General features: G+C 43.3%; 1 protein-coding gene across 1 annotated transcript in view; it reads right to left on the bottom strand.

The window, feature by feature from the left end:
• Positions 1 to 15,000, bottom strand: part of LCP2 (lymphocyte cytosolic protein 2) — a 103,896-nt gene that overhangs the window by 46,152 nt on the left and 42,744 nt on the right. Inside the window, exons 5-8 of the mRNA XM_083181777.1 lie at positions 14,854 to 14,919; positions 10,718 to 10,788; positions 7,285 to 7,322; positions 592 to 763 (exon numbers count right to left, since the gene is read on the bottom strand). Coding sequence (XP_083037903.1) covers positions 592 to 763; positions 7,285 to 7,322; positions 10,718 to 10,788; positions 14,854 to 14,919 — 347 coding nt within the window. The remainder of the gene's footprint in view (positions 1 to 591; positions 764 to 7,284; positions 7,323 to 10,717; positions 10,789 to 14,853; positions 14,920 to 15,000) is intronic.

Below are 15,000 nucleotides of genomic sequence, written 5' to 3'. Positions count from 1 at the left end.
CTCCAGCTCCACCCCCTTCTGTATCTCCCTTTCCTTCTGGGCCAGATGTATCAAGCTTCCAAAAGTGATAAAGTGGAGAGTGATAATCAACCAGCCAATCAGCTCCTACCTGCCATGTTACAGGCTTGGTTTGAAAAATTACAGGAGCAGATTGGCTGGTTGTTTATCACTCTCCACTTTATCACTTTTTGAAGCTTGATACATCTGGCCCACAGTCTGTCCAGCTTCAGTCCCTTCTTTCTCTCCATTCCCTTTGGTGTCTCCATCCCCTTTTGTCTCTCCAGCTCCAGCCCCTTCTGTTTCTTCAGCTCCCTTCTTTCTCCCCAGTCCCTTTTGTCTCTTGCTGTTATGATAACCCTAGACATGGGCTCCAATAAGAGTGTGTCCTATCAAAGAGCTGGAAGCAGGGTAATAGTTTACATTTCGGGTTCCCCATTGCTAAAGCGCACAAGTTAACATTGGTATGCAGCGAGGACCCACAAAGCGTGATCCATGAAATTCCTCTAACAAGCAACATCTGTGGCAAATAGATAACTATAACCTTCTTAAATCTACCATTATAAAAGCTGCATGTATTTGCAAATGACTAACCAGCATAATCTGAGTCGCCTAACTTTGTTTTTGGCGGATTGATTAGGCAATTTTCTATGTTGGATGGTGGTGGCTCATAATCCCCATCACTGTTACCACCATCATTATCATCTGGATTGGGGGACTCGTAATCTCTATCATCTTCATCTGGTTCCACATAGTCATCATCATCCTGTAATTGAGCACAGCACAAGGAGGGAAAGTCAAAAGATCTCAAAGTTTATCTACAATAAATGGTAAAAGATGAATAGTGTATCTGTCTTATTGTCTATCTATATCAATCAAGAAGATTGGGAGTGAAACAATCAGGCACAGTGCTACTGGCAGACATGTATCTGTCACATAGTATTTTATTATATTTACATACTGTAACCTTTTCACACATATCGGCTAATCCAGGGGTTTAGGGGTATATTGCAAAATTTCCAGGATTGCATGCGTATGAACTTGGGTCCTTATTCAGACCTGAATGCAGTACAAATTTGTTCTCAAAATGGGCAAACTCATGTGCACTGCAGGTGGGCAGATGTAACATGTGCAGAGAGAGTTAGATTTGTGTGAATTATTTTGTTTCTGTGCAGGGTAAACACTGGCTGCATTATTTTTACACTGCAATTTAGATTTCAACACACCACTCCCAAATTTACCTCTCTGCACATGTTACATCTGCCCCACCTGCAGTGCTCATGGTTTTGCCACTTTTGAGAACAAGAAAAAACAAATGGTTGTTTGATACCACTCTTGCGCTGATCACTGAATGCAGCTGGAAATTTGAAATATGAAGGTTTCCCCACCTTCCAACAAATGGAATACAAGAAATGTTCAAATTCCCCCTAGCGCTTTCAGATAACTTACACTAAAATGTATAGGTAAGTGTCCTTCTAACTTGTGCAGTAAAGTCCTTGAAAAGTTCACAAGAATACATCTGCAATCAAAGTCAAAGTCTTCCCATGTATGATAGGAAGGAAGATATGTCCAAAGTCAGTGCTTCTACAAAGAAAAAGAAATAGTGCAATACTGCTTTGCTGGAAAGGGATAACAATTTTTATTTATGCACTCACAATTTCAATGTATTATAAAAACATATAGTCACCAGCCGGTGATAAGGTGGGGAGGTTACACCCCATCTTTCTCAAACGATCCTAAAGGCTCCGGAACCTCTTTGGTCGAAAAGGAGATCAGGGGCAACAGACAGAAATTCCTCCTCCAAAAGAACGGGTGATTCTACCAGCCACGGGAACACCTGCTTAATGCATTTCGGACCTTCAGGTCCTTCCTCAGAAGCATGATGTTTCCCGTGGCTGGTGGGATTTAAATAGCAGAAAGGGCGCCAAAAGAAACTTACGCTGGCACTAGAACAGGAAGTGGAAGGGGCTACGCAACTTTTGCGTTCCACCCCGACTTCCTGTTTGCATTCCAGAGACGGAACGTCACTTCCGGGCATCCTGTGGATGCGGCTGACAACAAGAGTGGGACATGTTTTCATTGCGCTCCACCTCGTGTTCTTCCTGCGTTCCAAGACCCGGAAATTCACATCCGATATTATGTAAACATTATATTGCACATCTCCCATATATTATTTACATTCTTTTTTTTTTTTTAAATATACATATACAATTATTCCTTATAAGACGTTCTCTTCCAGTCCTTATTCTTTTTTGGGGATCAATTCTTCATAAAACTTTCTTTGATATACATCCATTAATTTAGGAGTGGTCCCGAATAAGTCCATATGTAAAACATTTAAGAAGGAGAGAATGGGGATGTCAGTCTTAATACATATAATATATACAGTTATAAAAATAACTAGACTAAATATACTAAAAATAAGATATTAAAAAGATATTAAAAACATAAAGATAAAAAGTACTATAAAAACCATTTTCTCTCGAATTCACTATTGAGACCGTTTGGCACCAGGGTATTAAGTTTAAAAATCCATCTCATTTCACACTGTGCCAAACGTGTATCGACAGTTTTATTGCGCCATGTTGGTGTTATGATTTCTAGGCCACCAAAAGACTTAATACAGCTATCTTTTGAATTGTGAATCTTCTTAAAGTGGGCTGGAACTGTGTGGGTTACTAAACCCTTTCTTATATTGTACACGTGTTCCGCTAGGCGGAAACTTAAAAACACGCCTAGCGGAACACGTGTACAATATAAGAAAGGGTTTAGAAACCCACACAGTTCCAGCCCACTTTAAGAAGATTCACAATTCAAAAGATAGCTGTATTAAGTTTTTTGGTGGCCTAGAAATCATAACCCCAACATGGCGCAATAAAACTGTCGACACACATTTGGCACAGTGTGAAATGAGATGGATTTTTAAACTTAATACCCTGGTGCCAAACGGTCTCAATAGTGAATTCGAGAGAAAATGGTTTTTATAGTACTTTTTATCTTTATGTTTTTAATATCTTTTTAATATCTGCTTTTTAGTATATTTAGTCTAGTTACTTTTATAACTGTATATATTATATGTATTAAGACTGACATCCCCATTCTCTCCTTCTTAAATGTTTTACATATGGACTTATTCGGGACCACTCCTAAATTAATGGATGTATATCAAAGAAAGTTTTATGAAGAATTGATCCCCAAAAAAGAATAAGGACTGGAAGAGAACGTCTTATAAGGAATAATTGTATATGTATATTTAAAAAAAAAAAAAGAATGTAAATAATATACGGGAGATGTGCAATATAATGTTTACATAATATCGGATGTGAATTTCCGGGTCTTGAAACGCAGGAAGAACACGAGGTGGAGCGCAATGAAAACATGTTCCACTTTCGTTGTCAGCCGCGTCTACAGGATGCCTGGAAGTGACGTTCCGTCTCTGGAACGCAAACAGGAAGTCGGGGTGGAACGCAAAAGTTGCGTAGCCCCTTCCACTTCCTGTTCTAGTGCCGGGCCGGCGTCTGGAAACGTAAGTTTCTTTTGGCGCCCTTTCTGCTATTTAAATCCCACCAGCCACGGGAAACATCATGCTTCTGAGGAAGGACCTGAAGGCCCGAAATGCATTAAGCAGGTGTTCCCGTGGCTGGTAGAATCACCCGTTCTTTTGGAGGAGGAATTTCTGTCTGGTGCCCCCTGATCTCCTTTTCGACCAAAGAGGTTCCGGAGCCTTTAGGATCGTTGGAGAAAGATTGGGTGTAACCTCCCCACCTTATCACCGGCTGGTGACTATCTGTTTTTATAATACATTGAAATTGTGAGTGCATAAATAAAAATTGTTATCCCTTTCCAGCAAAGCTGTATTGCACTATTTATTTTTCTTTGTAGAAGCACTGACTTTGGACATATCTTCCTTCCTATCATACATTGGAGGACTTTGACTTTGATTGCAGATGTATTCTTGTGAACTTTTCAAGGACTTTACTGCACAAGTTAGAAGGACACTTACCTATACATTTTAGTGTAAGTTATCTGGGTACTTGTGAGTTAACTGGGCGCCCGATTTCTAAATCGGGTCGGATCGGGCACATCGCATCGCATCGCATGCGACCATCGGATGCGATGCGATGCGATGACCCGATTTTTCCATAGGAATCAATGTTAAAATGGACTGAGTCCATTTTAACATGGAATTCAATGGGAAAAGGGGTCCTTTTCATACCCCTACTATCCAAGTGGGCATGGAGTTGGATATAAACCTGTGGCGAGCCACCGAGCCCGAAGCGTGGCGAGCATAGCGAGCCCCGCGAGGGGACACAGAATACCGTCCCCTCGCGGGGCTCGCTTCGCTCGCCACGCTTCGGGTTTGGTGGCTCGCTACGCTCGCCACAGGTTTATATCCAACTCCATGCCCACTTGGATAGTAGGGGTATGAAAAGGACCCCTTTTCCCATTGAATTCCATGTTAAAATGGACTCAGTCCATTTTAACATCGATTCCTATGGAAAAATCGGGTCATCGCATCCGATGGTCGCATGCGATGCGATGCGATATCGCATCGCATCTGATTGTATGCCTTAACTTAAGGCATACAATCAAAAAATCGGACGCCCAGATAACTCATAAGTACCGTTATCTGAAAGCGCTAGGGGGAATTTGAACATTTCTTGTATTACTTTTGAGAACAAATTTGTACTGCGATCAGATCTGAATAAGGGCCTTACTGAACATTACTAATGACAGAATATCTCTTACTTGCTCCATCCAATCATTCCATCGTAAGCCTCCTGGACACCATTGTAACTCTCAATTGTTATAACTCTGCATGGTTTCATACGCGTCCTTGAACAGTTCTATGCATGTGCACAGCCAATACTGTGCTCTGACTATTGTCACGGTACTCATTCTGCATAAACCACTACAGCATTTTATAAATGCAATGTAGGTCATAACTCAAAAATAGCTGGATAGAGTTATTAACCTTTCATCATTTTTATCTTCAACATTTATGCATGGGTGCCGCTATGGTAGAACTATATCAATTTTGTGCTGAGGTCAATTAGTGCTCTGAGTATTCAGGGACAAGCAAGAAGATGGCTCTATTATGTTACAGATTCCTGTAGTGATGATTATAGCTAATGTCTCATTAAATGTGGCTGGTGGTGCAGCCTCTTTTCCGCTACTGCACTCTTCTAATAATCACATCCCTACAGCTACTGCAGCTCCCACTAAGTAAATCAATGTCTCACCACTACTACAGTACTTGCGGGAATATCCCTGAACAAAGGTGGGAGGAGGCAGGACAAGGTGCAGTGCTTTCGCTGTGAAACACATCATCAAATTCCCAGCTCACGAACTTCATTGTAAAAGTGGGCTGATCCAGAGGTTGGTCTATTCCTCAGGACTGTAACTAGGGTGGCTCGGCTGGTGCTGCTGCACAGAGCACAAGATGCGCCCCCTGCTTCTATATTAGTTGCAATGCATCTGGCACCTTCAGGGAATTCACACTGACTCGCTGCCGCAATCTATCCCTGCTCCCGTTTTACAGGGTGAGACGTCATATGACCCTTTTCCCCATGAGGACACATCTTTGGGGATGTGTTCAGTCTCTACCAAGCATATGTGGTGACACCAATGCTCTTTCTGGCATGGAGTACCTACAGTAGTCTGGGAGAGATTCCTGACATTGAGAAGTCTTCAAGATATTTTGTGAAGGCAGGGCAACTATGTCCACCACTTGCAATTATATTACAGTACATCAGCATTATTTCAGAATCAGAATCAACTTTTTTGGACATGTATATTTGCGTATACCAGGAATTTGATTTGGATTGCTGTGCAACAGCCAGTTAGATACAGTTCAACAGTGACAGATATACAAACACATACAGATTTGATGTACCCTGAGGGATAAAGAAAGGGGGGATAAGGAAAGACGCGGGGAACACATACCTGCCGAGCTGCTCAGCGCCTAGGCAGCTGTCAGCGGCGCAACTGGTCTTTGCAGCAGCCAGGTAGGTACACTTTAAGCATAGGCAGTACAGTTATAGTAGAGACAGTACAGTTATCACACAGGAGACATGGGGTTACATGACTGAGTGCACAGTTCCTAGGCAGCCATTTGCGGCGCTATCTGCAAGGGCTCAACAGGCCATCTTCCTGTAAGGAGAGCCAGCGTGGGTGGTGGTGGTGTGGTGTTGGTGGGTGGGGGTGGGGTTGGGAGAGTCAGTGAGGCCGGGGGGGGGGGGGTAACTGAATGTGCATCTCTGCTGGCCCTCTACCGAAGGTGCTTGATGGTGCTGCCAGGGGCTGAAGGTGATGGTGCAGCCAGAGGCTGCAGTGCTGCCCACCAGAGGCCGGGTGTCGCTGCGTCCTGTGCTCGGCACTTCTCTCTTCCCAGCCTTCTTCTCTCTGCCCGGCGCTCGCCTTGCCAGCCTCCTTCCTCTGCTCGCCTCCTCTGCCTTCTCACTCTCCTCCCCTGCCGCCGCCACGCGGCTCCGGAAGCTGGGGGTGGTGGAGCTCCGTGGATGGAAGAATGGAGCTCCATGTGCATGCGACCATCCCCCGGCCTCCACCAGAAGCTGTTAACGCTGTGCTCTACTTGTTTCTGTTTGGGGTAAGTCACCTCAATAAGTAATATTTCCCTAAGTGTATACTTCACTAAAGGAAATGATTGCTGTGTGCATTATACACCGACTTAATCCACTGGCTTTCATAAATATCTCTTACTTACTGTATTTATCAACATTATTTTTTGACCCTTCCGGGGAAGACAGGTAGGAGCAACTGGACCGCACATGCGCAGACACATATAAACACAGTGCTGATAATGATACTTGTGCTGAGGGATCAGCAGGGGCAGAGCTTTCACACAAGCATTGTCCCTACATGCGATAATTAATACATCAGTACAATGTACTCAATAATCACATTGCAGATTGGTGCAAATTCATCACATCCTATCTGCATCTCAGATGCGGATTCTAATAAATATGTCCCAATTTGCATATCTGCATAAATTAACATACATAGGTGACAGATGTGCATTAGTATTTATAGAAAAATAAGTACAACAGTTTCTGTTAATAAGATGGATATTAGCATATGTTTATATGACTCCCAACTTTTGAAAGCTCGGCAGTGGTACTTTGCGGGTGGGAGTTATGTGTTTACATACAGTACAGACCCCATTTGAGAGCACAGAATATATATATTTTATTTTTTGTAGAACTCGCTAATTTCTATTTCTATTTTAGTCTCTATTACATGAAAAGTAGAAGTTGTAAAACTTACAAATGAATCAGAGTCTGAATCCCAGCTTTCTGATGCGTCTGCAAAAGAAATAAGACTTTACACCTTACTACAGTATATCAGTATTAAGATGTCACTGAGCAGCACATGGGGGGAAATTTACTACGATGAGAGTTCTTTTTCACATGGGATGTTGCTATGGGCAACCAATCAGATACTATCTAATACACACCCTCCAACATGACCCATTCCCTTAGGTACAAAATGCTCTGTTCCTGGACTTCCCTGCCAGTGGCAGTTACAGAGGTTGGACTCCAGCACAGTCCAAAATTCAAAGAGGGGGGTCACAGTGAGTCCAGGACAGTGATGTTTGGGATGGCAGTAGGTGTGGCTCCCCTTTTTGAATATTGGACTGTGCTGCAGGCTCACATCTGTAACTGCCACTGACAGGGAAGTCCAGGAACAGAGCATTTTGTACCTAATGGAATGGGTCATGTTGGAGTGTATGCTATTATCTTCTAGAAGGTACTAAATAAATAAGAAGTCGATTCTGATTGGTTGCCCATAGCAACATCCCATATGAAATATAAGTTCCATATTAGTAAATTCCCCCCCATCTATGTGATCCACAATGTAGGCGTTCTCCATTGAATAGTAAGTAAAAATTCTTTGGAGTGCAGGACTAGGTCCTTTGATGAAGTGTGGGTGAAGGTCTTCAGGAGGGTAAAACTGCATTTGACGAAATGAGGAGCTAATTGTGACCAAGGCCGGACTATCTGGCACAGCTGGCTTATAATAATAATACTAATAATACTACTACTAACAATAATAATAACGGAATAGCCATTGCGAATGGGTCGGCGACCAGGCCACCATTCGCAAGGTGGGGTTTTGTGGACTCGCAAGACTGCAAATTCGCAGCCTTGTGAATCAACCAGAATAATCCCCTACATTTCCTATATTAGGTAACCATTATGGGGGAAATTTACTAAGAATACGAATACAATAAATTGTATTCGTATTCTTGCTACGAATTAATACGACTGCCTACCTCGTATGCAAAGTGGTGTTCCGGAGGGGGATTTACAAAGCAGTCATATACGACTGCTTTGTAACCCTCCGATGTCGTATTAATTCGTATAAGCTGGCCATATATACGGCCGCTAATACGAATTAGTGTAGGCAGTGTGCAGGGATCAGTCAGATCCGTGCAGGCTGCAGAGTGTAAAAAAAATGGTAAAATAAATAAATAAATAAAAAAAAACAGCGTGTGGTCCCCCCCACAGCTGTAACCAGCACCAGGCTGAAAGAGCAGGGGCCGGTAATTAAAAATCAGGGAACCCGACAAATAGGGGTTCCCCAATTTTTAACAACCAGCCCCAGGCTCCAGGTCCGGGGCTGGTTCCAAAAATATGGGGGACAAAATGAGTAGGGGTCCCCCGTATTTTAAGAACCAGCCCCAGACAAAACCAGCCAGCAGGGTAATGCCACAGCCGGGGGGAGACTTTTTATACAAGTCCCCCCGGCCAAAGCATTAACCCTCTGACCAGTCAGCCTGGCCAGGGGCCCTGGGGGAGAGGGGACCCCCCAATAAAGGGGTCCCCCCTCCAGGACTTACCTGTCCAGGCTGAAGCATGGTGCTGTCCTCGATGCCCCTGGGCGGTGGGCATCGAGCTGATTTGAGTGTAAAAAATAAAATAAAAATCTATTGTTTTTTACTGTGGAACTATGAGTCCCAGCAAGCCTCCCCGCAAGCTGGGACTTGCAGAACCACAAGTCCCAGCCTGCGGGGCATTAAAGGGCCCGCTGGCACTTGTTGTTCCACAGTAAAAAAAATTGTGAAATAAATACACACTGACACACAATAAAACTTTAATACATCCAAAGCCCATACATACTGATACTTACCTATCTTGAGCCCGTAGGTAGGTCCCTGGGTCTTGGTCCGGTGCCCTGTCCTGCTCCATGTCGGCGGTCGGCTCCATCTCTGTCGGCGGCGTCTGTGTCGGCGGCATCCATCCGGGTCCAAAGAAATCCATGGGGGACCTGTGGAAGGAAATCCTACTCACCCAGGTCCTCCATGGAAGGTCTGAAGTCTTGATCCGCCGTAGTTTTGGACTTCTGTCACCTTCTAAGATCCATCATCTTCCGCGCCTCTCTATAGAATGATTCTATTGGCCGCTTAGCGGCCAATCAGAAGCCGCGCTAAGCGGCCAATAGAATTATTCTGATGAGCGGCGCGGAGGATGAAGGATCTCTGCGCCTCTCTGACAGTCGGATGCGGGAAGCCGATGGAGTCGCCGGCGTGTCACAGAAGGTGACAGAAGTCCAGGACTACGGCGGATCAAGACTTCAGACCTTCCATGGAGGACCTGGGTGAGTAGGATTTCCTTCCACAGGTCCCGCATGGAGCAGGACAAGGTACCGGACCAAGACCCAGGGACCTACCTACGGGCTCAAGATAGGTAAGTATCAGTATGTATGGGCTTTGGATGTATTAAAGTTTTATTGTGTGTCAGTGTGTATTTATTTCACTATTTTTTTTACTGTGGAACTACAAGTGCCAGCGGACCTTTTAATGCCCCGCAGACTGGGACTTGTGGTTCTCCACAATGAGTCCTTGCTGGGACTCATGGTTCCACAGTAAAAAACAATAGATTTTTATTCTATTTTTTACATTCAAATCAGCTCGATGCCCACCGCCCAGGGGCATCGAGGACAGCACCAGGCATCAGCCTGGTCAGGTAAGTCCTGGAGGGGGGGACCCCTTTATTGGGGGGTCCCCACTCCCCCAGGGCCCCTGGCCAGGCTGACCGGTCAGGGGGTTAATGCTTTGGCCGGGGGGACTTGTATAAAAAGTCTTCCCCCGGCTGTGGCATTACCCTGCTGGCTGGTTTGGCCTGGGGCTGGTTCTTAAAATACGGGGGACCCCTACTCATTTTGTCCCCCGTATTTTGGGAACCAGCCCCGGACCTGGTTGTTAAAAATCGGGGAACCCCTATTTGTCGGGTTCCCTGATTTTTAATTACCGGCTCTTTCAGCCTGGTGCTGGTAACAGCTGTGGGGAGACCCCACGCTGTTTTTTTTTTTTACACTAAAGCCTGCACGGATCTGACTGATCCGTGCAGGCCTCTGCCAAATAGACAGGGAAAGCAAGGTGTATTTTCCTGCCGTATATTCGTGGCAGTTTCACACTAATTAGCAGCCGTATTTTCAAAACGGCTGCTTAGTAAATCAGAAACCACCATTCTTTTGAATGGTGATTCCTGTCGTATTCTATCGATGGTGTAGACATTCGTATTTGTCAATACAAATACGAATGTCCCATCATTAAGAATACGAAAATAAGATTTTTTTCCACTAATTTTTTTTAGAAAATTTTCCCCTATAGGTCATTATGATGTTTGCCAATTTTCACACCTATTTTGACAAATTCAATTGGCACTCAAAGGGTTAAGAAGAAACATTCACTTACTTGCATTGGAAGTTCCTTGCATATTAGGGTAATGCAATTGGCCTGCTGGGTGAAATTTCTGAGTTTCCGGCCTGAGAAGAAGTATAAAAGGAAAATAAAAAGGTTTTCTCTGTAGGTGGTTTAAGCATCAGAACTGAGTGGGTAACGGAAACGTTGTAATTTCCTTTTTTTTGTTTGTTCTGTATCTTACAAATGCCTTGTGGTTACTAAAGACTATTAATGGGTATTGTTTTTTTTTTTATTATTGTACTGTACACTTTTATAATTATTTTTAAAATGAGAACATACAGTAGGTTGTAAACTCTTTTTATTACGTTTTTTTTTTTTACTTAAGGACGATTACCCAGCTAACTGGCCAATGTTTTCTCCAAAAATATGCATCAAATGTACAGCTTATTTATGTGATCACATTATGTAAATAATCGCTATTAAACTCGATTCAGTATATTTTTATTAACCAATAAATACAGATTTGATAATAAAAATACATTGAATCGGGTTTAAGCAGCTAGCATCATTTGGTAAACAAAATTGACAATTTTGGGAACATTTTTTGACAAAGAGACGGTCAAGTCTCTTTTTTATAACTGTCCCAAATTATTAAACTTTTACTCTATTACTCTTTTTGCAGGAATTCTTGTCTAGAAAAAAGAGTAGCCAACAACTGGGTTGGGCCCTCTGAGTATCGCACAGATGTGGCTAAATTCAGCCTAGACTTGTGGGTGATCCTTATAGCAAAGAGAACTTGGAAATCACTTGCGCCCCTGGACTGCCGCACAGTCTTTACCAAAGGTTACCACACCAAATAGACAATTTGTACACAAAAAGGTAGAGACTATCGCGCTGTCCTGTGGAGGAAGATTCTTCAATCTTGATCAATAGTATTTCAGTTGCTGACTGCAAGTCAAAGAAAAGGGCTCAACAGGGAGGGTATAAAGGCAGATACACAGTACCCAATCTGTGTCACTGACCTGTTTCCCAAGCCCTATTTGCATATAACGGTATCTTTCAGATCCACACCTGGTCCCACGTCCCCAGATGAATAGGGCTTACCTTATAGCTATGCCCTATATGCACATATAGGTTTCTTTCAGTCCTTAGTCCTGGATCCTCCAAACCCAGACAGATGAGACACTCCAATTGCATCACACGTAAAAAAAGACTTATTCAGCAACAAATGGTATCCAAATATAGCCTCCAGCCTATATACATGGATTAAAAACAATAAAAAATTGCCCCAAAAAAGGGGAAATCCTTTCATCTGCCTAAACTCACCAGGGTGTTAGAGAATGAGGAGGATCTGCCTTACAGATGAAAAAAATGGCAACAAGGATCCCTGGACAATGTAGATGGTGCTCCCTCCTCACCAACGCGTTTTGGGCCGTGCCTCATGTGCCTAGTGGGAAATCCTGCCCTGATCCTAGTAGGATTTCTAGTCAGGCTGTTTGTGGCCAGAGAAGAGGTATAGGAAAGCAACACCTGTCATGAGTCAGTTGATGGAGCCACAAGATCAGAGGGACGGGCAGGGCACTGTGAGTCCAGCGACTTCAGAAAGATCACCTCCCAGCACTGCCAATGGGTGTTTCTGACATAGACGCATCAGGCAACTGGTTAAAATGTAGTTATAGCAGGATATTTAATTGAGGGTGTGGAATTCCAAAACCCCATGGCGTTATTTCAGCAGCTGTGGAGATTTGCTATTCAGTTGCAGGACAGAAAATCACTAGAGAAATGACTGTGGGCGGGATTTATCAATACTCGCATTTCTGTAGTGAAGTGGAGTCCTTTTTTTCGTGCTGTTTTCGCAGGCTTTTTGCGGAGTTTTCCGCGTTATGTATGATTTTTTCCCTTGTTTCTTAGGTCTGCGGTAATGCAGACCTCCGTCGGAATCTTTTCGTTGTTTTGTTTTTTTTGTGCGCATGCGCAGATGCGTCCTGCTGCTGGCTGGGTTTCCCCGGCTCGTAGCGCTCAGCTTTTGTTTGACTTATCCCTTGTATTGCTGGCGAACTGCAGTTGTGACAGTTCAATTATTAAAGTATAATGTATTTTTACAGTGTGTTATTTACCTTATGAAAACAGGTTGTGCTGTGGGATGTATTTTACTTGTATGGGAGGCAAGATTGGTTCTTTTTTGGAAGGTGTGAGGCACAGATCATCAGGGCTGAGGCAGTGTGCCTCACACCTCACTGCCTCTTGCCTAGCCCTGATGATCTGTGCCTCACACCTTCCAAAAAAGAACCAATCTTGCCTCCCATACAAGTAAAATACATCCCACAGCACAACCTGTTTTCATAAGGTAAATAACACACTGTAAAAATACATTATACTTTAATAATTGAACTGTCACAACTGCAGTTCGCCAGCAATACAAGGCGAATTATGTCCAAAAAAAGCTGAGCGCTGCGAGTGTTAATACATAACACACCGCTTCAGCTACAATACACTGCTATGGGATGATCTTGCGCGCCGGAAACTCCGCGATATTTCAACCCGGCGGAGTTTTTTCATGAACAAGAATCGGAAACTTTATTCATACATCACACGAACAGTCGGCGGAAGCGAAAACGGGATGTCAGCGCGACGGTAAGCGTTGATACATCCCGCCCTGTGTCTCTTCGCACACCTCCAAGTCTGATATTTCTTAAAATTGTTATTTTTATTAGAAATTGCTAGGACTTGCCCTGGCACCCTGGCGGTTGTGCCTACCCCAACCCCCTCTCCTGAGGATTATTACTAATTACTCACTTTCTGAAGCTGTGTCATCTCCTCCAGATTTGGAATGCGGGTCTTCTGCAGCCGCGGTGAGTGTGATGTAAATGTGTGACTGTGTTATCGTGTGTGTGCAATCATGTGTGCAAACCCCTCCCCCACTATGCAAGTGTATTCCCCATGTAGCATTTCAGCATTGTGGCTGCGACTTTAAGGCACCAAACAGGCACGAGCGCCCATGGCCAGCAACGATGAGCGTGGCTATATCTGTACTTATCCATCATGCTATACCATCAGAAAGGCATCTGATTGGCTCCAAATTTATTCTACAGAAACTCTAAACACACAACCAGTGCCATTAAGAACTACCTTCAGCATAAAGAACAATGAGTCCTGGAAGAGAATAGGTCTTTGTCCCTCCACAGGGAAATAGACCACAAAAGAATATAATTGTGCAGCACCTTTGATAAAACCCCCCTCGTATAAATGTGAGCTACTATGGGACATTAGGTACACTTCTTACGAACAGCATATTGCTTGAAACGCGTTAAATGTGTGTATCCCATCTGCCCATCTGGCTTGTACCTGTACTTGGACGATCCATATCATCATCTTCTGACCGGACGAGCTGCAGGAGTTCTGAGGGAGATTGTGGTCTACCAGTATAGCAGCTTGCCAGTGGGATAATCTTTCATGCTTTTATATGTGTCACTAAATTGTAAGTGCAAGGATCTATTAACCCTTATTGTTTTATCAAAGGTGCTGCACAATTATATTCTTTTGTGGTCTATTTCCCTGCGGAGGGACAAAGACCTATTCTCTCATTTCAGGAAGAATCATTGATCCCTGTTAATATAGCAAGAGCATCCTGTTATACAGGTCTATGTATTTTTTATTCTGTTACGTTGTGTTGATATCAATCTGTAGGGGAACTAAAGGGAAAAACATGAAAAAGGTCGACCAATGCCAGTGAGTTTTTCGTGATTTTTTTGTAAATTTTGTTCATACTTTATCATCCTCTTGGCTTGGGTATAGAGTTAGATTCTAATACTGAGCGCAGTGATGTACCATGCCCGTAGCATAGCGAGTGCAACGAGTCATGCCAGGGGATGCAGTACACTTATAAGGTGTCCATGTCGACAAAGACAACAAAAAACACAAAAACTGCACGTCGACCTTTGTTGACCTTTTACATGTCGACATTTCGACTGCCGACCTTTGGACCATGTCGACCTTTTGACTGTTTACCATGTCATCCATATGAAGGTCGACCAATAGTTGTCAACCTTTTGACTGTAGATCTGTAAGTCTAATATACCATAACCAACTTTTGCACAGTACTGTATATCTGCATACAAAAAGATCTGGTAATATATTCCTAGTAGAAGAGTATTTTTAAATGTATTTGCAAACCACTCAGGGCCTACCTTGTCGTAAATAGTCCTCTCTTTTCTTCTTTTTTGTTTATTTCTTGTTGAAGTTTAATAAGGATTCTAGAAAAAAAAAAGAAAATCATCACAAAGATAAATCTAACGTCAAACATGAATGTATTGACGGGTTCTCCTGGTTTACAG

This window comes from Crinia signifera, chromosome 4 (assembly GCF_055691185.1).
Source record: "Crinia signifera chromosome 4, ASM5569118v1, whole genome shotgun sequence".
NCBI classification, from domain to species: Eukaryota; Metazoa; Chordata; class Amphibia; order Anura; family Myobatrachidae; genus Crinia; species Crinia signifera.
Note: the sequence above shows the minus strand (reverse complement) of the source record. Positions and strands in the feature narration are given on the sequence as shown.